Genomic DNA, 24,252 nt, shown 5'->3' with positions numbered 1-24,252 from the left:
CTTATTGATACAACAGGCTGAGGAGATAACCAGACAACATCACACCCAGGCCTTATTGATACAACAGGCTGAGGAGATAACCAGACAACATCACACATCCAGGCCTTATTGATACAACAGGCTGAGGAGATAACCAGACAACATCACACCCAGGCCTTATTGATACAACAGGCTGAGGAGATAACCAGACAACATCACACCCAGGCCTTATTGATACAACAGGCTGAGGAGATAACCAGACAACATCACACCTAGGCCTTATTGATACAACAGGCTGAGGAGATAACCAGACAACATCACACCTAGGCCTTATTGATACAACAGGCTGAGGAGATAACCAGACAACATCACATCTAGGCCTTATTGATACAACAGGCTGAGGAGATAACCAGACAACATCACACTTAGGCCTTACATATACAACAGGCTGACAGAGATATCCAGACAACATCACACTTAGGCCTTACATATACAACAGGCTGAGGAGATAACCAGACAACATCACATCTAGGCCTTACATATACAACAGGCTGAGGAGATAACCAGACAACATCACACTTAGGCCTTACATATACAACAGGCTGAGTGGATAACCAGACAACATCACATCTAGGCCTTACATATACAACAGGCTGAGGAGATACCCAGACAACATCACACCTAGGCCTTACATATACAACAGGCTGAGGAGATAACCAGACAACATCACACCTAGGCCTTATTGATACAACAGGCTGAGGAGATAACCAGACAACATCACACCCAGGCCTTATTGATACAACAGGCTGAGGAGATAACCAGACAATATCACACCTAGGCCTTATTGATACAACAGGCTGAGGAGATAACCAGACAACATCACACCCAGGCCTTACATATACAACAGGCTGAAGAGATATCCAGACAACATCACACTTAGGCCTTACATATACAACAGGCTGAGGAGATAACCAGACAACATCACATCTAGGCCTTACATATACAACAGGCTGAGGAGATAACCAGACAACATCACACCTAGGCCTTACATATACAACAGGCTGAGGAGATAACCAGACAACATCACACTTAGGCCTTACATATACAACAGGCTGAGGAGATAACCAGACAACATCACATCTAGGCCTTACATATACAACAGGCTGAGGAGATAACCAGAAAACATCACACCCAGGCCTTATTGATACAACAGGCTGAGGAGATAACCAGACAACATCACACCCAGGCCTTATTGATACAACAGGCTGAGGAGATAACCAGACAACATCACACCCAGGCCTTATTGATACAACAGGCTGAGGAGATAACCAGACAACATCACACCCAGGCCTTATTGATACAACAGGCTGAGGAGATAACCAGACAATATCACACCTAGGCCTTATTGATACAACAGGCTGAGGAGATAACCAGACAACATCACATCTAGGCCTTATTGATACAACAGGCTGAGGAGATAACCAGACAACATCACACTTAGGCCTTACATATACAACAGGCTGAAGAGATAACCAGACAACATCACACTTAGGCCTTACATATACAACAGGCTGAGGAGATAACCAGATAACCGTGACAACATCACATCTAGGCCTTACATATACAACAGGCTGAGGAGATAACCAGACAACATCACATCTAGGCCTTACATATACAACAGGCTGAGGAGATAACCAGACAACATCACACTTAGGCCTTACATATACAACAGGCTGAAGAGATATCCAGACAACATCACACTTAGGCCTTACATATACAACAGGCTGAGGAGATAACCAGACAACATCACATCTAGGCCTTACATATACAACAGGCTGAGGAGATAACCAGAAAACATCACATCTAGGCCTTACATATACAGACTGAGGAGATAACCAGACAACATCACACCTAGGGCTTACATATACAACAGGTTGAGTGGATACCCAGACAACATCACACCTAGGCCTTACATATACAACAGGCTGAGGAGATAACTAGACAACATCACATCTAGGCCTTACATATACAACAGGCTGAGGAGATACCCAGACAACATCACACCTAGGCCTTACATATACAACAGGCTGAGGAGATAACCAGAGAACATCACATCTAGGCCTTACATATACAACAGGCTGAGTGGATACCCAGACAACATCACACCTAGGCCTTACATATACAACAGGCTGAGGAGATAACCAGACAACATCACATCTAGGGCTTACATATACAACAGGTTGAGTGGATACCCAGACAACATCACACCTAGGCCTTACATATACAACAGGCTGAGGAGATAACCAGACAACATCACATCTAGGCCTTACATATACAACAGGCTGAGGAGATAACCAGACAACATCACATCTAGGCCTTACATATACAACAGGCTGAGGAGATAACCAGACAACATCACATCTAGGCCTTACATATACAACAGGCTGAGGAGATAACCAGACAACATCACACTTAGGCCTTACATATACAACAGGCTGAAGAGATAACCAGACAACATCACATCTAGGCCTTACATATACAACAGGCTGAGTGGATACCGAGACAACATCACACCCAGGCCTTATTGATACAACAGGCTGAGGAGATAACCAGACAACATCACACCCAGGCCTTACATATACAACAGGCTGAGGAGATAACCAGACAACATCACACTTAGGCCTTACATATACAACAGGCTGAGGAGATAACCAGACAACATCACATCTAGGCCTTACATATACAACAGGTTGAGTGGATACCCAGACAACATCACACCTAGGCCTTACATATACAACAGGCTGAGGAGATAACTAGACAACATCACATCTAGGCCTTACATATACAACAGGCTGAGGAGATAACCAGACAACATCACATCTAGGCCTTACATATACAACAGGCTGAGTGGATAACCAGACAACATCACATCTAGGCCTTACATATACAACAGGCTGAGGAGATACCCAGACAACATCACACCTAGGCCTTACATATACAACAGGCTGAGGAGATAACCAGACAACATCACATCTAGGGCTTACATATACAACAGGTTGAGTGGATATACCCAGACAACATCACACCTAGGCCTTACAAACAGGCTGAGGAGATAACCAGACAACATCACATCTAGGCCTTACATATACAACAGGCTGAGGAGATAACCAGACAACATCACATCTAGGATACAACAGGCTACAACAGGTGGATAACCAGACAACATCACATCTAGGCCTTACATATACAACAGGCTGAGGAGATACCCAGACAACATCACACCTAGGCCTTACATATACAACAGGCTGAGGAGATAACCAGACAACATCACATCTAGGCCTTACATATACAACAGGCTGAGTGGATACCCAGACAACATCACACCCAGGCCTTATTGATACAACAGGCTGAGGAGATAACCAGACAACATCACACCCAGGCCTTATTGATACAACAGGCTGAGGAGATAACCAGACAACATCACACCCAGGCCTTATTGATACAACAGGCTGAGGAGATAACCAGACAACATCACACCCAGGCCTTATTGATACAACAGGCTGAGGAGATAACCAGACAACATCACACCCAGGCCTTATTGATACAACAGGATGAGGGACAATGAAACATCATGACAACATGAAAAGAGACAACAATCTGGTAAGTTCAACTCTTAATAGAGAAACATATATGTGCCCTTGAGATGGTTTGTGATGGCTGATATGGCATACTGTTACTGCTGCTATGAAATAAATCTAAATAACTATAGTGATTCAGTCTGTTTGTGAGTGATGCTGGCCATGTTAATCCCCTGTGTATCCAGGGGTCACACATGAGTCAACCAACGGGTCCAAGGGTCAAACAAGGCCATCCTCGTTTTCAGAGAGCAGATGGTTGTCATATTCTTCACCGCAAGCCCCTTGAGATAACAAGCTCTCTTAAGTGTGTGTGTGTGTGTGTGTGTGTGTGTGTGTGTGTGTGTGTGTGTGTGTCCGCCCAGACAATACTTGCCCTAAGACATGGCTATTATTTACAGCATGAAGACTCCCTGACTTGTCATTGACTAATCTCATGAGGACAGAAAAGACCATGGCACACACCAGAGCATGAACACACTTCCTGAATCATAACTGAATGATCTGACTAGAACACTAAAGGCCAAACAGTTAGCCAATAGCAAAGAGGAAGAGACAGGAAGATAGAGTGGTTAGCCAATTGCACTTGAGGGCTGAAAAGGCCACCACACACTCACCAGAGTTCCGGCAGCTGAACTTGACGGCTGGGTCACACATGTGTGTCACTCCCTCACAGTCGTTCTCATCACTCAGATCCATGCAGTCTGTGTCCCCGTCGCAGCGCCAGCGCATGGGGATGCACAGGCTGTCCATGCGACACTGGAACTCATCCACGTGGCAACCACCTGGAGGACGTGTTGCTAGGGAGATACAGGGAGAGAGATCCGAGTTCCATTCACATTTTTACATTTGAGTCATTTAGCAGACGCTCTTATCCAGGGAGACTTACAGTTAGTGCATTCATCTAAAGACAACCACATATCACAGTAGTAGCCAATAGCAGAGGGGAATAGAGCATGGTGAGCAACAACTTAAGAGAGAGCACACTTTCATAAGATAATCGAGTGAGAGGGAGAGAGATGGTTGTGAGGTCTGGGGTCCACTCACCAATCAATAATTCACAAAATGGGACAAACACCAAATTGAGACTCTGCACGCAGAATTCTGCAAATATATCCTCTGTGTACAACGTAGAACACCAAATAACGCATGCAGAGCAGAATTAGGCCGATACCCGCTCATGATCAAAATCCAGAAAAGAGCTGTTAAATTCTACAACCACCTAAAAGGAAGCGATTCCCAAACCTTCCATAACAAAGCCATCACCTACAGAGAGATTAACCTGGAGAAGAGTCCCCTAAGCAAGCTGGTCCTGGGGCTCTGTTCACAAACACACCCCACAGAGCCCCAGGACAGAAACACAATTAGACCCAACCAAATCATGAGAAAACAAAAATATAATTACTTGACACATTGGAAATAATTAACAAAAAACAGAGCTAACTAGAATGCTATTTGGCCCTAGACAGAGAGTACACAGTGGCAGAATACCTGTCCACTGTGACTGACCCAAACTTAAGGAAAGCTTTGACTATGTACAGACTTAGTGAGCATAGCCTTGCTATTGAGAAAGGCCGCCGTAGACAGACATGGCTCTCAAGAGAAGACAGGCTATGTGGTCACTGCCCACAAAATGAGGTGGACACTGAGCTGCACTTCCTAACCTCCTGTCCAACGTATGACCATATTAGAGATACATATTTCCCTCAGATTACATAGATTCACAAAGAATTCGAAAACAAATCCAATTTTGATAAACTCCCATATCTACTGGGGGAAATTCCACAGTGTGCCATCACAGCAGCAAGATGTGTGACCTGTTGCCACAAGAAAAGGGAAACCAGTGAAGAACAAACACCATTGTAAATACAACCCATATTTATGCTTATTTATTTTCCCTTGTGTTCTTTAACCATTTGTACATTGTTACAACACTGTATATATATATATATATATGTATAATATGAAATTTGTAATGTCTTTATTGATTTGAAATTTCTGTATGTGTAATGTTTACTGTTCATTTTTATTGTTTATTTCTCTTTTGTATATTATCTACCTCACTTGCTTTGGCAATGTTAACACATGTTTCCCAAGCCAATAAAGCCCCTTGAATTGAATTGAATTGCATTGAATTGAGAGAGAGAGCGAGAGAGCGAGAGAGAGAGAAAGAAAGAGAGAGAGAGAGTGACAGAGCATTTATGGACAGCAGTGTCTACCCAGAGAATCACCCCTTAACAAAACTGGCCCAAAAGCACAAGATTGAAATTAACACAAGTGATCTAGCCCCAATGGCAAAATGTTGACAGCTGCAGGTGAATAATAAAAACGCATACTGTACATCAACTATTGGCGGATTGAGTTCGAAGGTCAGAGAAAGATGGAATGCTACCGGACATTGGAAAGAGACTTCAATTTAGCTGAATACTTAACCTTTGCAAAAGACCTCAAACAAAGAAAAACCTTAACCAACTTTAACCATTCAATAATAGAGGCAAAAACACATAACACACAACTCCATTAAATATGGCAACCTAAGCCAGTTAGTCATTGACATGTAGGTCTGCAGGGTTAGACTGGGTTAAGTCTCCAAATGGTTCTCTGTAAAAAACAAACAATGATGAACTGTTCTGTTCTGTTCTCACAGACATTAATGCCTGATGTTAGAGGAAGATTAAGGACATCATTAAGGAAGTGGAATAATGAAATCCCTCCATGGCAAGGGTCAGTAGTTGGCATAGATGGGTCAGTAGTTGGCATAGAAGGGTCAGTAGTTGGCATAGATGGGTCAGTAGTTGGCATAGAATAGTCAGTAGTTGGCATAGAAGGGTCAGCAGTTGGCATAGAAGGGTCAGCAGTTGGCATAGAAGGGTCAGTATTTGGCATAGATGGGTCAGTAGTTGGCATAGAAGGGTCAGTAGTTGGCATAGAAGGGTCAGTAGTTGGCATAGATGGGTCAGTAGTTGGCATAGAAGGGTCAGCAGTTGGCATAGAAGGGTCAGTATTTGGCATAGATGGGTCAGTAGTTGGCATAGAAGGGTCAGCAGTTGGCATAGATGGGTCAGCAGTTGGCATAGATGGGTCAGTAGTTGGTATAGAAGGGTCAGTAGTTGCATAGATGGGTCAGCAGTTGGCATAGAAGGGTCAGTAGTTGGCATAGAAGGGTCAGTAGTTGGCATAGAAGGGTCAGCAGTTGGCATAGATGGGTCAGTATTTGGCATAGAAGGGTCAGTATTTGGCATAGAAGGGTCAGTAGTTGGCATAGAAGGGTCAGTAGTTGGCATAGATGGGTCAGTATTTGACATAGATGGGTCAGTAGTTGACATAGATGGGTCAGCAGTTGACATAGATGGGTCAGTAGTTGGCATAGAAGGGTCAGTAGTTGACATAGATGGGTCAGTAGTTGGCATAGAAGAGTCAGTAGTTGGCATAGAAGGGTCAGCAGTTGACATAGATGGGTCAGTAGTTGGCATAGATGGGCCAGTAGTTGACATAGATGGGTCAGCAGTTGGCATAGATGGGTCTGCAGTTGGCATAGATGGGTCAGCAGTTGGCATAGATGGGCCAGTAGTTGATATAGATGGGTCAGCAGTTGGCATAGACGGGTCAGTAGTTGGCATAGATGGGTCAGTAGTTGGCATAGAAGGGTCAGTAGTTGACATAGATGGGTCAGTAGTTGGCATAGAAGAGTCAGTAGTTGGCATAGAAGGGTCAGCAGTTGACATAGATGGGTCAGTAGTTGGCATAGATGGGCCAGTAGTTGACATAGATGGGTCAGCAGTTGGTATAGATGGGTCAGCAGTTGGCATAGATGGGTCAGCAGTTGGCATAGATGGGCCAGTAGTTGATATAGATGGGTCAGCAGTTGGCATAGATGGGTCAGCAGTTGGCATAGATGGGTCAGCAGTTGACATAGATGGGTCAGTAGTTGACATAGACAGGTCAGTAGTTGGCATAGATGGGTCAGTAGTTGACATAGACAGGTCAGTAGTTGACATAGATGGGTCAGTAGTTGACATAGACAGGTCAGTAGTTGACATAGATGGGTCAGTAGTTGACATAGACAGGTCAGTAGTTGGCATAGATGGGTCAGTAGTTGACATAGATGGGTCAGTAGTTGACATAGACAGGTCAGTAGTTGACATAGATGGGTCAGTAGTTGACATAGACAGGTCAGTAGTTGGCATAGATGGGTCAGCAGTTGGCATAGATGGGTCAGTAGTTGACATAGACAGGTCAGTAGTTGACATAGATGGGTCAGTAGTTGACATAGACAGGTCAGTAGTTGGCATAGATGGGTCAGTAGTTGACATAGGACACAATATATGAGAGAAGGGAACTGTGGAAGGCAATAGTATTGCTTTTCTTCCCTTACTAATGACTTCCAGAGGGTTCGCACACGCACCCACACACACACACACACACACACACACACACACACACACACACACACACACACACACACACACACACACACTCATACTAAGCACAGATCTCTCAGTTGGCCAGGAGTCCATGCTGGTCTCATTGCTTCGTGCTGGATTCATAGACAGACATATGCATGAGCACACACACGTGCACACAAACACACAAACACACATACGGCCAATGTCTGAGCAATTAACTCATATCTCAAATCAAAACTGTGCTGAAGAAAAAAAGAGAGAGAGTGTTAGAAAGAGTGCGAGCGAGAGAGAGAGAGAGAGAGACAGAGAGAGAGAGAGAGAGACAGAGAGAGACAGAGAGAGAGAGAGAGACAGAGACAGAGAGAGACAGAGAGATAGAGCGAGTTAGAGAGAGACAGTTAAAGAGCGAGTTAAAGAGTGTGTGTGTGTGAGTGAGAGTTAGAGTCAGAGAGAGAGAGAGAGAGAGAGAGGGGGGGGCTTTGGAAGCTCTGCCTGGCCTCCTCTGAACTCCGCCACAGCCTCACAGCAGTCATTACCGGTTAGTCATTACCAGTTAGTCATTACCAGTTAGTCATTACCGGTTAGTCACTACCAGTTAGTCATTCCTGGTAAGTAATTGCCAGTTAGTCATTACCGGTTAGGCATTACCAGTTAGTCATTACTGGTATGTCATTACCACTAAGTCATTATCAGTTAGTCATTACCGGTTAGTCATTACCAGTAAGTCGTCACCGGTTAGTCATTACCGGTTGGTCATTACCGAGTCATTATCAGTTAGTCATTACCAGTTAGTCATTACCGGTTAGTCATTGCTTGTTGGCCATTACCGAGTCATTGCCAGTCAGTCATGACTGGTTAGTCATTACCTGTTAGTCATTACCGGTTGGTCATTACCGAGCAATTACCGGTTAGTCATTGCTGGTTGGCCATTAACGAGTCATTGCCAGTTAGTCATGACCGGTTAGTCAATACCTGTTAGTCATTACCGGTTGGTCATTACCGGTTAGTCATTATCTAGTCATTACCAAGCCATTATCCATTATTCATTAACCATTATTCATTAACCGTTATTCATTCCCTAGTCAGTTAGTCATTACATAATCAATACCGGTTAGTCATTAGAGTCATTACCCATTAGTCATCACAGTCATTACCAGTTAGACATGAACAGTTAGTCATTACCTAGTCATTACTGGTTAGTCATTACAGATTCATTACCGGTTAGTCATTACCAAGCCCCTCACCGCCTAACCAGAGACACTGCTTACCTCCCAACACCTCTGGCTAAAATGTCAAACAAGTGAACTATCCCTCTAACACCAGCTCTTTCAACTCCAGCCTTTACTACCCCTGGCCAGCTCTTTCAACTCCAGCCTTTACCACCCCTGGCCAGCTCTTTCAACTCCAGCCATTGTTTAGACTTCAGCTGACTTCACTTTCTTTTCACTTTCTTTTCAGTATCTAAAATGAAGGGAAGTTGGATGTGACCAGCTATCAAATTAAACAATGCAACTGCATGATTTCAGCAAGCCATACTAAAGAGTTTTGTTTGAGATCTGTCTGAAAGCTCAGCTAACCGCAAAGCATAAACATATCCCTGAGAGCAGCAACATTAAGGATTAGTTTAAAGTGATGTCCTGGGGCGATGGGGCAGGCTGAGACATGCAGACATTACAGAAAGCATAGCCAGCAGAACACTGAGCCTTTCAAAATTCTAACAAACATTCATTCTACAAACTCCAGCAGTTTGTGGAATGACATATACACAACCTGACATATGATACAGGCATTTAATGTGGTGATAGTATACTAGTATACTAAAAAAGGACAAATATACTGTATACCCTCCTTCATATGAAGAGCAATACCATCTGCAACGCAGACTGGGAGAATCATGAATGAGCTCAACGTCCTGCCGTGTGTACTATAAAGGAGAGTATGGTGCTCTCCATCAGCGCCATACGGGTGGCACAGTAAAGAACAATACTAGTCCATATTCTTTTTAGATCACGAACATCCGCTCTGAGGTGATGGAAGCCAGGGTCAGGCACAGTGCAGCGGCAGTACCAGTATCAGCGCTCACCCTGGTTGGTACAGTTGGCGTGGGTCTCATCGCTGTAGTCTCCACAGTCATTGTCCCCGTCACAGGTCCAGTACTCAGGGATGCAGCGGCCGCTGTTACACTTAAACTGAACACTGGAGCAGGAGTGGCTGCAGCCAGCCTCATCACTGTTGTCACCACAGTCGTTGTCTGAACACACACACGAGAGAGAGAGAGGGAGAGGGAGAGAGAGAGAGAGAGAGAGAGAGAGAGAGAGAGAGAGAGAGAGAGAGAGAGAGAGAGAGAGAGAGAGAGAGAGAGAGAGAGAAAGTCACAGAGAGAGACAGAGAGAGAGAGACAGACAGACAGAGAGAGAGAGTGAGAGGGAGACAGAAAGAGAGAGAGAGATAGAATGAGAAAGAGAGAGAGAGAGAGACAGAGAGACAGAGAGAGACAGACAAGGCAGGCGCACACACACACAGGTAGCATTTATTAAGAACTTTCATGAATAATCCATTATAAACGCTTATACATGCTTAATACACTCGTATACAGGTTATAAATGCTTAGGAATGGTAATACTTACAATACTTGAAGGAGACATAATGCCTAGTTAAATAAAATATATAAATAAATAATGCTCACCGTTATCACAGCGCCAGTTGACGTTGATGCAACGTCCGTTGGCACAGGTGAACTGGGTGAGGGGGAAGCAGGTGGGGTAGGCTGGGGGAGGAGAGAGGGAACCTTTCAAAATGGCGTCCTAGAAACACCATCATGAGCAACAAACAGACCTCTCTTGGCCCACTTGAAACTAAGTAATGGAAGTGTCTAAAACCCCAAACGGGGTTTTCCAACACACGCACAAATGCATCATAGCTAAAATGTTGTAGTATGTCTGGGTTGAATGTGGTGACTGCTCTGAGTTTTAGGAAATTAACAAACTGTCTGTCAGGTATGAACAGTGCAGCGATTTTATTTTGAAATGCTGTGACCACACGCAGCATTTTCCCGGAGTTTTAACTTTCCCTTGGAGCTGGAGATTCACCGGGTTCAGGTGGCAGGTGATGTCTGTTAAAACAGCCTTAATATCCACTGTGGATCATCCAGCTCTGGCTCCTCTCTCCCCTTGCTTGCAACAAATTCACAGATTTGATGGAGGAGAGAGAGTAATCTTTCCAAAACTCTGCCACGAGACAGCCATCTCACCTCATTGTGAAATATCAAGTCGTCGTATTCTGTTTGGTATTCCTCCAATAACTCGCAGAATTGCCGTGATTCAGTTCCCTCCCAATTATAATGTTCACCACGCGCACGACTTGCAGCATCACATTCTGTAAGTCACAGTCTGAGTTTAGCCACAAGTGCTTCCTGATGAATGATACAATAAAACGTAAGAAAGGGAAAAACATCTCTTTCTTATCAGGCCTTTGAGTCCCTTCTCCTTCACTCACATGTTTGGGGCGCCGTCAGTGCACACGAATGCCAGATTTGCCCAGTCAATATTATTATCAGCAAAAAATGTAACAAGGGCTTTCAGAATGTCCTCTCATGTTTGTCCCTGAAGGGTCGGTAAACATAAAATGTCCTCTATGAATGTCTCGTTTTGAGGGTAACAGACCAAAACACATAATTGGGCAATGTCACTTATAGTAGTACATCAGTGCATTCATCAAGCGGAATACTGAAACACGGATATGACAGTAATCAGTTGCTTACTGATGTCCTCGTCAATGTCTTCTATGAGTCTTGTTATGGTCGAGTCTGAGAGTTGTAGTCCCTTAATTTGCTTTAGGATCGGACCCTTTTTTTCCATTTTGGCCTTAAATGACATACGCAAATCTAACTGCCTGGAGCTCAGCAAGCAAGGATGAAGCAAGGATATGCATATTCTTGATACTATTTGAAAGGAAACATTTTTGAATTTTGTGTAAATGTGAAATTAATGTAGGAGAATATCACATTAGATCTGGTAAAGTTGTATTTTTTAAATAATCTTTCAATTGCTAGAGAAAGGCCACAATGTATTATTCCAGTTTAGGCGCAATTTAGATGTTGGCCACTAGATGTCAGCAGTGTATGTGCAACGTTTTAGACTGATCCAATGAACTATTGCATTTCTGTTCAAAATGTTGTATCAAGTCTGCCCAAATGTGCCTAATTGGTTTATTGACACATTTTCAAGTTCATAACTGTGCACTCTCCTCAAACAATAGCATGGTATTGTTTCACTGTAATAGCTACTGTAAATTGGATAGTGCAGTTAGATTAACAAGAATCTAAGCGTTCTGCCCATATCAGATATGTCTATGTCCTGGGAAATGTTCTTGTTGCTTATAACCTCATGCTAATCACATTAGTGCACGTTAGCTCAACTGTCCCATGGGGGGGTCACCGATCCCGTAGAGGTTTTAAAATAGCATACAATATTTCGGCTGAGGCCAAAAAACATTATTTGACAATCTTCGGTCTGTGAAGGCCTTGTTTCACGCAAGTATCCATGCAATCTCGTATGTTGCCTCTGTTGTTTTCTCTGCAACAGTGCTAGATCTGTCTATCATTTGTTGTTGTCCTTTGAGCTGTCCTTTGAGTTGCTTTATTTGGTTGTTTCTGATTTTGCTTTGTGGCGGGTATGTTTTGTCAAAGTGGACATGGTGTGACTGGAAATGTCGCTCTAAATTTGCTCGTTAAAAACAATTGACTGCCTTCTGGCAAATAAAACAAAGTGAGCTTGTCCCATCACGCAGTACCAAAAAATACTTGTCTGTCCATTTCTCTTGGAACTTTCTGTGTTCTTCTTGAATTGACCGTATCCTTCTCTAGCCACCAGAACCATGTTTGCTACATTATCTAGCTGCATTTCCCTGCCGCCATCTTCCTGTTTTTCTTGGTTCTCCAGTGGTTGTTTGTTCATAGCTGTCAAGATGTTCTCCAGTGGTTGTTTGTTCATAGCTGTCACGATGTTCTCCAGTGGTTGTTTGTTCATAGCTGTCACGATGTTCTCCAGTGGTTGTTTGTTCATAGCTGTCAAGATGTTCTCCAGTGGTTGTTTGTTCATAGCTGTCAAGATGTTCTCCAGTGGTTGTTTGTTCATAGCTGTCAAGATGTTCTCCAGTGGTTGTTTGTTCATAGCTGTCAAGATGTTCTCCAGTGGTTGTTTGTTCATAGCTGTCAAGATGTTCTCCAGTGGTTGTTTGTTCATAGCTGTCACGTTGTTCTCCAGCTTTTCCCCCTCGTTTTCATTGTCAATAGATTTATTTTTATTTTTTACAATAAATCGTCCCATGTCGACCAGACTGTAAAATTAGCTAGTAGCAAACTGATATGTATCGGTCGCTGTAGCTGAACAGTTGCATTCTATTTTGGCAAACGTTTTATTTTGGCCTTTCTGTTTAACAGCTGCGCTATACTGCTATCTATCTGCCGTCCAGGGAACAATTGACAAATTCAATGAAATGATTCAGGCCAGCATTAAACACATTGAATTGAAATTGTATCATTGCTATGTATTATGAATGGAAAATCACAGCGAGCAGCAAGAGTTCCTGCGGTCGCACAATGAGTACCACTGGGCTAAAGCATAAATACATCTGGTGATCAGGCTTCAGGTATAGTGAGATGAATTTACAACGAAACACCAACCGAGCACAATATAGAATGCTACAGAGGTGATGTGTGATGAGATAAGGACCCACCACAAGAGTCCGGCTCGTCAGAACGGTCCCCACAGTCATCATCCAGGTCACATGTCCAGGAAGTGGGGATGCAGCGCCCACTGGCACACGCATACTGGTTGGGTGGGCACGTACGAGCTTGAAAGGGGTGGAAGATAATAGCATTATAGAGAGATGGGAAAGGTGTGTGTGTGTGTGTGTGTGTGTGTGTGTGTAGTGTTGAGGAGTAGTTAACTACATGCAGTTCAACTAATAATGTAACTACAATTTGCAGTAGCTTGGTGGTAGTTAAAATTCCAATATTGGTAGTGTTTCCAGTAGTTAATGACTTTTTTGCCATGTAGCGGTGTAGCTAACTACAGGAACTACACACTACTGTTTTACCATGTAGCGGTGTAGCTAACTACAGGAACTACACACTACTGTTTTACAATGTAGCGGTGTAGCTAACTACAGGAACTACACACTACTGTTTTACCATGTAGCGGTGTAGCTAACTACTGGAACTACACACTACTGTTTTACCATGTAGCGGTGTAGCTAACTACTGGAACTACACACTACTGTTTTACCATGTAGCGGTGTAGCTAACTACTGGAACTACACACTACTGTTTTACCATGTAGCGGTGTAGCTAACTACTGGAACTACACACTACTGTTTTACCATGTAGCGGTGTAGCTAACTACTGGAACTATACACTACTGTTTTACCGTGTAGCTAACTACTGGAACTACACACTGTTTTGTGCAAAAATAATAGAAAATACGGGTGAAGTAGGCATCTGACCATAGTTTTTGTGTTCAATGGGCTAAATGACACATTATGTTAATTTTGTGTACCTGAGCAGGTGGTATTGGACTCATCCTCATCGTTTCCACAGTCATTGTCCCCGTCACAGAGCCAGCGCAGGGGGATACAACGGTTATTCTGGCACTTGAACCGGTCCGATGGACACGTGTGCAGGTCTGGAGGAGAGAAAAGAAAGACAGTAGGATTAGAATGTTAGAATTAGAATGTAAGATCAATAGAATTAAAACATTAGAATAAGCATGTAAGATCAATAGAATTAGAATGTTAGAATTAGAATGTAAGATCAACAGAATTAGAATGTAAGATCAATAGAATTAGAATGTAAGATCAATAGAATAAGAATGTAAGATCAACAGAATTCAAATGTAAGATCAATAGAATTAGAACATTAGAATTAGAATGTAAGATCAATAGAATTAGAACATTAGAATTAGAATGTAAGATGTTTAGAATTAGAACATTAGAATTAGAATGTTAGATCAATAGAATTACAACATTAGAATTAGAAGGTAAGATCAATACAATTAGAACATTAGAAATAGAATGTTAGATCAATACAATTAGAACATTAGGATTAGAATGTTAAATCAATAGAATTAGAACATTAGAATTAGAATGTTAGATCAATAGAATTAGAACATTAGAATTAGAATGTTAGATCAATAGAATTAGAACATTAGAATTAGAATGTTAGATCAATAGAATTACAACATTAGAATTAGAATGTAAGATGTTTAGAATTAGAACATTAGAATTAGAATGTTAGATCAATAGAATTAGAACATTACAATTAGAATGTTAGATCAATAGAATTAGAACATTAGAATAAGAATGTAAGCTCAATAAATTATAACATTAGAATTAGAGTTAAAGTTCAATATAATTAAAACATTAGAATTAAAATGTTAGATCAATAGAATTAGAACATTAGAATTAGAATGTAAGATCAATAGAATTAGAACATTAGAATTAGAACGTAAGATCTTTAGAATTAGAACATTAGAATTAGAATGTAAGATCAATAGAATTAGAACATGTTTTTACAGTATCTCTACAAGAGGGACTGTGTCACAAAGGAGTCTCCTATAACTGGCCTAATATAAGGGGATTTTCAATAACTGTAAGTTCATAAAGCTGACATTACACATCTATAAGCACATTATGTTTTAGGATGATGGAGGTTCTGCTGCTCCGACTGCTCTGTCATGCACTGGAAGTGGGACTTTCATGTATACACAGAGAAATCCTAGTTTTACTAATTGTCGCATGAAGAGAGAGTTAGATGGAGAAACTATGGGCCTATTTAACAGTCAATAGATATTTAATATTCAATTGACGCATGTTTCAAAGAAGAGGCCGTATTAGTGCTGGATCAGCTTTAAACAAAGCTCATGCTCTGCTGCTGCTCCTACTCAGCTCATGATTCTTAACTGTGCATGTCATGCATTGTTGTTATTGTTGTTGCTGTTGTTGTTGTGTGTGTGTGTTGCTCAGTAACCACGGCGAAGGAGTGGCGGCGTGACACTACTCACGGCAGAGCTCAGGCGCCTCGTCGCTGTTGTCCAAACAGTCGTTGTCACCATCACACTTCCATCGCTCCTGGATACAGCGGTTGTTCTTACAGGCAAACTCTCCGGGCTGACACTGAGGAGGAGGGATGTAGGTGGGGTTGGCTAGGGAGAGAGAGAGAGAGTGAGGAAAGGAGAAGACTGTTAGGGACACTCTAGTAGAGCAATGTCTCTTAATGTCAGCTGTTCATATTTGGGAAATATGGGATGCATTTATCTACTTATGAGGGCTATTAGAACCAATTCAGCTGAAGAAAGCAGGTCTGAGACATTCGTTTCTCCACTCACCAGCTTAAACATGGACATTCCATACAGCATCCCAGATCAACTTAAAATAATATTTTAACATATTCTAATTGAGACCATCCCAATGCATACCTTTACAGGTGACATTGTCGTCATCCAGTATCTGGTCATCAGCACAGCCACAGGACCTGCCATCAGGGATAGCCAGACACAGACTGCTGCAGCCACCGTTTTTCACACGACACAGGTTGGTGCCTATTGAAACACCAACAGAAGACAGGCAGACAGGGCCGTTAGCATTGTTACCAAGCTCATTTCCTATTTGGGCCATTAAAGTATTCATTTATTCATGCATTCATTCATTCACATCTAGGCTAGCTAAATCACTGACACATTATAACCTTTTACGAAATTTGACAAGAAGTTTTGGCATGTGTTATGATGACACTTTATGACTTGCTTGTTCACTGTCTTGTATAGTGTTACCTAGTGTCACCCATATAGTGTTACCCAGTGTCACCCATATAGTGTTACCTAGTGTCACCCATATAGTGTTACCTAGTGTCACCCATATAGTGTTACCTAGTGTCACTCATATGGTGTTACCTAGTGTCGCCTAGTGTCACCCATATAGTGTTACCTGGTGTTACCTTGTGTCACCCATGTAGTGTTACCTAGTGTCACCCATATAATGTTACCTAGTGTCACCCATATAGGGTTGCCTAGTGTTACCTAGTGTCACCCATATAGTGTTACCTAGTGTCACCCATATAGTGTTACCTAGTGTCACCCATATAGTGTTACCTAGTGTCACCCATATAGTGTTACCTAGTGTCACCCATATAGTGTTACCTAGTGTTACCCATAGAGCGTTACCTAGTGTCACCCATATAGTGTTACCTAGTGTTACCTAGTGTCACCCATAAAGTGTTACCCATATAGTGTTACCTAGTGTTACCCATATAGTGTTACCTAGTGTCACCCATATAGAGTTACCTAGTGTCACCCATATAGTGTTACCTAGTGTTACCCATATAGTGTTACCTAGTGTCACCCATATAGAGTTACCTAGTGTCACCCATATAGTGTTACCTAGTGTTACCCATATAGTGTTACCTAGTGTCACCCATATAGTGTTACCTAGTGTTACCCATATAGTGTTACCTAGTGTCACCCATATAGTGTTACCTAGTGTTACCCATATAGTGTTTCCTAGTGTCACCCATATAGTGTTACCTAGTGTTACCTAGTGTCACCCATATAGTGTTACCTAGTGTTACCCATAGAGTGTTACCTAGTGTCACCCATATAGTGTTACCTGGTGTTACCTAGTGTCACCCATAAAGTGTTACCCATATAGTGTTACCTAGTGTCACCCATATAGAGTTACCTAGTGTCACCCATATAGTGTTACCTAGTGTTACCCATATAGTGTTACCTAGTGTCACCCATATAGTGTTACCTAGTGTTACCCATATAGTGTTACCTAGTGTCACCCATATAGTGTTACCTAGTGTTACCTAGTGTCACCCATATAGTGTTACCTAGTGTCACCCATATAGTGTTACCTGGTGTCACCCATATAGTGTTACCTAGTGTCACCCATATAGTGTTACCTAGTGTCACCCATATAGTGTTACCTGGTGTCACCCATATAGTGTTACCTAGTGTCACCCATATAGTGTTACCTAGTGTTACCCATATAGTGTTACCTAGTGTCACCCATATAGTGTTACCTAGTGTTACCTAGTGTCACCCATATAGTGTTACCTAGTGTCACGCATATAGTGTTACCTAGTGTCCCCCATATAGTGTTACCTAGTGTCACCCATATAGTGTTACCTAGTGTCACCCATATAGTGTTACCTAGTGTCACCCATATAGTGTTACCTGGTGTCACCCATATAGTGTTACCTAGTGTCACCCATATAGTGTTACCTAGTGTTACCTAGTGTCACCCATATAGTGTTACCTAGTGTCACCCATATAGTGTTACCTAGTGTCACCCATATAGTGTTACCTAGTGTCACCCATATAGTGTTACCTAGTGTCACCCATATAGTGTTACCTGGTGTCACCCATATAGTGTTACCTAGTGTCACCCATATAGTGTTACCTAGTGTTACCTAGTGTCACCCATATAGTGTTACCTAGTGTCACCCATATAGTGTTACCTAGTGTCACCCATATAGTGTTACCTAGTGTCACCCATATAGTGTTACCTAGTGTTACCTAGTGTTATCTATATAGAGTTACCTAGCATAATCTATATAGTACTTTCCATTAAAGGTACCTTGCTGCTGGTGAGCGTCATACACGCGGATCTCGAAGAGGGGTGGTCGTTCATTTCGGAGCAGCGTGACAGTGCTGGTGGTGGTGTCCAGTTTGAAGATGCTGCCGCCACGGTACTCGTTCCAAAACAGGAAGTGCTTGTAGTGACACAGGCCGAAGGCGTGGTTCAGCTCACTTCCCTCATACACCATCTGACCAATGAGAGAGAGAAAATTATCATACAACACAGATCATGACCCCTGGTCATGGTGAAAGTCAAAAGCATAGAAGCCTCTTTTTTATATATACATTTTGGGAGTATTTTGGGAGTATTCGCTGACACTTGATTTCGACAGTTTGGCAATCAGATGGGATATAGGCAGGTGGGAGAAACAGTAGGAGTGTGGATGTGGGGATTGAACCTCAGTCTCTGGTGGGGAGATTTGTACATGTGTGATCATTAGGGTTAGGTCTAGGCTTAGTAAGTAGTCTAACTGACCTTGCGCTCTGTGGTGTTGAGGTAAACCATCTCGATGCGGTCGTAGTATGCATCCACCCAGTACAGGACACCCTGCGGGATGTCCAGACTCAGGCCGTTGGGCCACAGCACTGTCTTACTGGTCAGCAGGACCTGGTCATGCGAACCGTCCATCCACGCCTTCTTGATCTTCCCTCGGTTAGTCTTCTTGGGGTCCTCCTCCCAGTCTGTCCAGTACATCCACCTGGAACACAATCACACGTTCTGTTAGAGCATTACTACGTTTGCAAACTTCAAATAACTTTCCTGAAATTCACAGGTTTTCCAGAAATCCCCCAAAAAGTGTTCCCCCAGGAATCCTCCAACCAGCATTTCTGGAAAACCTAGGATTTTGGGAAATGTACAGAAATATTACAATACATTCTCATAGGGTGATGTCTCTGTTTGAGATGGATACTATAGCAATAGAACATAAGGAGGGCATAATGTCTGACCCGTGCTGGGGGTCCACGACGATGGCACGAGGGTGGGTCATCTTGCCCTCAATGAGGGTCTTGCGTGTCTGAGAGGCCTTCTCCAACCTGGCCACACTGATGGTCTTCATGGGCCCATCGTCTGTCCAGTATAGGTTACCTGCCATCCAGTCTACCGCTATCCCCTCCACGGTGTGGATGCCTGAGGGAAGGAAAGAAGGGAGGAAGGGACAGAAGGATAGAGGAAGGGATAGAGAAAGGGAGAGAGCGAGAGTGACTTTCTACTAGGGCTTGGTATTGGCAGGGACCTTTGTATCACAATTCCTAGGTAGCTATCTGATACATCTCGTGATTCTATACGCATCACAGTTCTATATGAATTGCGATTTGATTTTGTAATAGGGTGGAACAGAGGGTTGTTGTAATGCATTTCATGTGAAACACTATGGTACCAGATCAGTCCTCACCATCCTTCAGGATGGTGTCTCTCTCGGTGCCGTCGATCTTCTGCCGTCCAATTATATAACTCACGGCGTCAGCGAAGTAGACGAATTCGCTCTCTGCGTGGAAGTCCAGCGCCCTCGGGTTCATCAGGTTCTCAATGGGGATCATGTACTCGTCTGGGACCTTGGCATTCATGTCCATGCCACGGATGATGCCAGGGCGGCCCTTACCGTACACCAGGAACAACTCGTGTTCAGGTTCTGCAGAGGGAATATCAGAAAACATTCCATCATTGTCATGGGAACATCGCTGAACGGTTAGTTACAAGATTGGAGAAACACAACAACGAGACCTTTTCTGTCCAAAGAGTATGTTGTGGTTATATAAATGGTACATTTTTTTGCTTCGAGAAATTATATTCAACTCATATTGCTACTACATAAATTGCAGGTCTGTTCTGTATGGAGTTCAATGCTGAGCTGAGATGTGCTGTTGTGTGTGATTTCCATGCTATGCTCAGTGTATGGCATTCAATTCAATTCAATTCAATTAAAAGTTAGAAAGTACTCACTCTTGCAGGACTTCCCATCACTGCCCAGGCTGAATCCAGAGCGACAGCGGCAGGTCCAGGTCTTGTGGCTGTTCCCCAGCAGACAGAGGTCTGAGCAGCCTCCTGGCTTCTTAAACTGGTCCGGGGCACACGCATGACTCTTCTCTCTCACTGGGCACCAGCGGACAAGAGAGGGGTCAAGGGGCAGTGGTCAGAAGTGAATGTTCAGCACTAGGCACCAACATGGCTACAACTAGATACAGACAGATAGATACTCTTCTGGACTCCTCCAACCAGGATTTCAGGAAAACGGTACCATAATTTTGCTGCCCTAGGCCTGTACCTAGATGGAGGTTGGCGTGTCTGGTGGTACACGTGCAGGGCTGGAACAAAAACTTGTGCACACTCGGTTCCAAACTTCATGGCAAAGATTGTCCAATTCCTACAGCGGCTGTTCTGGATACATGCATGGGGGTTTGTGGGTGTGAACTTACCTGGGGGTTGGCGTCTCTGATGGTACACGTGCAGGGCAGCGCCGCGGTCCACCCTGGTAACCACTGTGTAGTCAGAGGAGTTGAAACGGTTGATCCGGATCACACTGGTTTTAGCGGGGTTTAGGTTGCCTTCGTCTGAGTTGGTGGCGTACAGGTAGTTCTCAAACACCGTCAGCCCATAAAGGTGTTCAATCTAACAGATTAACAACAGAAACACAGTCCGAGTTGGTGTCTGTATGTGTATTGTGTATGTGTGTATGTGCGTGTGTGTGTCCTCACCAGCAGGCCCTGTATGATGGTGTGTCTGTTCTTGCCTTCGTAGTCCACCACCTCTACGTAGTCCAGGTAGGCATCAGCCCAGTAAACCAGCCTGTTGACCAGGTCCAGGGTGATACCGTGGGGGAACACGATCTTACTATCCACCAGCTTGGTCCGGTTCTGACCGTCCATGTCACAACGCTCCACCTTGGGAGTTTGACCATAGTCCGTGAAGAATACCTTCCTGTAGGGAGCGAGGGGAGGTAGAGGAGCGAGGGGAGGTAGAGGAGCAAGGGGAAGGTAGAGGAGCAAGGGGAGGTAGAGGAGCGAAGGGAGGTAAAGGAGCGATGGGAGGTAGAGGAGCGAAGGGAGGTAGAGGAGCAAGGGGAGGTAGAGGAGCGAAGGGAGGTAGAGGACCGAGGGGAGGTAGAGGAGCGATGGGGAGGTAGAGGAGCAAGGGGAAGGTAGAGGAGCAATGGGAGGTAGAGGAGCAAGGGGAGGTAGAGGAGCAAGGGGAGGTAGAGGGGCGAAGGGAGGTAGAGGAGCAAGGGGAGGTAGAGGAGCGAAGGGAGGTAGAGGAGCAAGGGGAGGTAGAGGAGCAAGGGGAGGTAGAGGAGCAAAGGGTGGTTGAGGAGCAAGGGGAGGTAGAGGAGCAATGGGATGTAGAGGAGAGAGGGGAGGTAGAGGAGCGATGGGAGGTAGAGGAGCGATGGGAGGTAGAGGAGTGAAGGGAGGTAGAGGAGTGAAGGGAGGTAGAGGAGCGATGGGAGGTAGAGGAGCAAGGGGAGGTAGAGGAGCAATGGGAGGTAGAGGAGTGATGGGAGGTAGAGGAGCGAGGGGAGGTAGAGGAGTGAAGGGAGGTAGAGGAGCGAAGGGAGGTAGAGGAGCGAAGGGAGGTAGAAAAGCAAAGGGAGGTAGAGGAGCAAAGGGGGTAGAGGAGCGAGGGGAGTTAGAGGAGCGAAGGGAGGTAGAGGAGCGAAGGGAGGTAGAGGAGCAAACGGAGAGAGAGGAGAGAGGGGAGGTAGAGGAGTGAAGGGAGGTAGAGGAGCAAAGGGAGGTAGAGGAAAGGGAGGTAGAGGAGCGAAGGGAGGTAGAGGAGCAAAGGGAGGTTGAGGAGCGAAGGGAGGTAGAGGAGCGAAGGGAGATAGAGGAGCGAAGGGAGGTAGAGGAGCGAAGGGAGGTAGAGGAGTGTGTGGGGATATTAAATTGAGGAAAAGGAGGACTGACCGCATTATAATGTACTTCTTCAATTTATATTTGACCCCTCACATTCAAGATGCCCCAAACCATTTTGACGTGCCAGCATCAACAAGGGTAAGTGATCATGCATGTTGCATGTGTGTGTATGTCTTAGAGGAGGAAGTGTTCTGACTGACTAAGGGCTGGGTGGGCAGTCACCTGACTGACTAATGGCTGGGTGGGCAGTCACCTGACTGACTAAGAGCTGGGTGGGCAGTCACCTGATTGACTAAGGGCTGGGTGGGCAGTCATCTGACTGACTAAGAGCTGGGTGGGCAGTCACCTGACTGACTAAGGGCTGGGTGGGCAGTCACCTGACTGACTAAGGTCTGGGTGGGCAGTCACCTGACCAGAAGGACCAAGGGGAAGTACACAAGAAAGCATCTCAGGGCACTTCTTAGGGGTCTCTGGGGTTGTTATCGGGGTAGTGCTCACCCCATGAGGGGGTCCAGGGCGATGCCTTTAGGGTTGTAGAGCTCCTGATCCAGCAGAGTGACACACGTCTGGCCGTCGACATTGCACACAAATATACGATCGTCCACGTTGTCCTCAAAGTAGAAGTTTCCTGTCAGCCAGTCAATAGCCATCTGCTCCACATCTGGTGGGATACAGAAAAGGGGTTACAGTGCCTTGCAAAAGTATTCACCCCCTTTGGCATTTTCCTATTTTGTTGCATTACAACCTGTAATTTAAATAGATTTTTATTTGGATTTCATGTAATGGACATACACCAAATATTCAAAATTGGTGAAATTAAATATTTTTTTTTTTACTTGTTTCAAAATTATTCTTTTTTAAAAAACAGGAAAAGTGGTGCGTGCATATGTATGCACTCCCTTTGCTATGAAGCCCCTAATTAAGATCTGGTGCAACCAATTACCTTCAGAAGTCACATAATTAATTGAATAAAGTCCACATGTGTGCAATCTAAGTGTCACATGATCTCAGGGTATATATACACCTGTTCTGAAAGGCCCCAGAGTCTGCAATACCACTAAGCAAGGGGTACCACCAAGCAAGCAGCACCATGAATACCAATGAGCTCTCCAAACAGGTCAGGGACAAAGTTGTGGAGAAGTACAGATCAGGGTTGGGTTATAAAAAAATACAAGAAACTTTGAACATCCCACGGAGCACCATTAAATCCATTATTAAAAAATTGAAAGAATATGGCACCACAACAAACCTGCCAAGAGAGGGCCGCCCACCAAAAATCACGGACCAGGCAAGGAGGACATTAATCAGAGAGTCAACAAAGAGACCAAAGATAACCCCAAAGGAGCTGCAAAGATCCACAGCGGAGATTGGAGTATCTGTCTATAGGACCACTTTAAGCCGTACACTCCACAGAGCTGAGCTTTACGGAGGAGTGGCCAGAAAAAAGCCATAACTTAAATAAAAAAATAAGCAAACACGTTTCGTGTTTGCCAAAAGGCATGTGTGGAACTCCCAAAACATATGGAAGATGGTACTCTGGTCAGATGAGACTAAAATGTACCTTTTGGCCATCAAGGAAAATGCTATGTCTGGCACAAATCCAACAACTCTCATCACCCCAAGAACACCAGTGAAGAATGGTGGTGGCAGCATGATGCTGTGAGGATGTTTTTCATCGGCAGGGACTGGAAAACTGGTCAGAATTGAAGGAATCATGGATGGCGCTAAATACTTCCAAAGATTTGA

The 24,252-nt window shown here is 44.0% G+C and overlaps 1 protein-coding gene across 1 annotated transcript in view; it reads right to left on the bottom strand.

Annotated features, from left to right (window-relative positions):
• LOC112215232 (low-density lipoprotein receptor-related protein 1-like) overlaps window positions 1-24,252 on the bottom strand; it is a 253,940-nt gene that overhangs the window by 120,128 nt on the left and 109,560 nt on the right. The window contains exons 8-22 of the mRNA XM_042299627.1: window positions 23,005-23,167; window positions 21,352-21,574; window positions 21,073-21,265; window positions 20,600-20,749; window positions 20,052-20,288; window positions 19,606-19,786; window positions 19,133-19,355; window positions 18,656-18,845; window positions 16,495-16,617; window positions 16,081-16,221; window positions 14,578-14,703; window positions 13,757-13,873; window positions 10,707-10,787; window positions 10,104-10,271; window positions 4,232-4,414 (exon numbers count right to left, since the gene is read on the bottom strand). Coding sequence (XP_042155561.1) covers window positions 4,232-4,414; window positions 10,104-10,271; window positions 10,707-10,787; window positions 13,757-13,873; window positions 14,578-14,703; window positions 16,081-16,221; window positions 16,495-16,617; window positions 18,656-18,845; window positions 19,133-19,355; window positions 19,606-19,786; window positions 20,052-20,288; window positions 20,600-20,749; window positions 21,073-21,265; window positions 21,352-21,574; window positions 23,005-23,167 — 2,499 coding nt within the window. The remainder of the gene's footprint in view (window positions 1-4,231; window positions 4,415-10,103; window positions 10,272-10,706; window positions 10,788-13,756; window positions 13,874-14,577; window positions 14,704-16,080; window positions 16,222-16,494; window positions 16,618-18,655; window positions 18,846-19,132; window positions 19,356-19,605; window positions 19,787-20,051; window positions 20,289-20,599; window positions 20,750-21,072; window positions 21,266-21,351; window positions 21,575-23,004; window positions 23,168-24,252) is intronic.

Source organism: Oncorhynchus tshawytscha, linkage group LG16 (genome assembly GCF_018296145.1).
Source record: "Oncorhynchus tshawytscha isolate Ot180627B linkage group LG16, Otsh_v2.0, whole genome shotgun sequence".
Taxonomy (NCBI): domain Eukaryota; kingdom Metazoa; phylum Chordata; class Actinopteri; order Salmoniformes; family Salmonidae; genus Oncorhynchus; species Oncorhynchus tshawytscha.
This window is presented reverse-complemented; position numbering and strand designations above follow the sequence as displayed.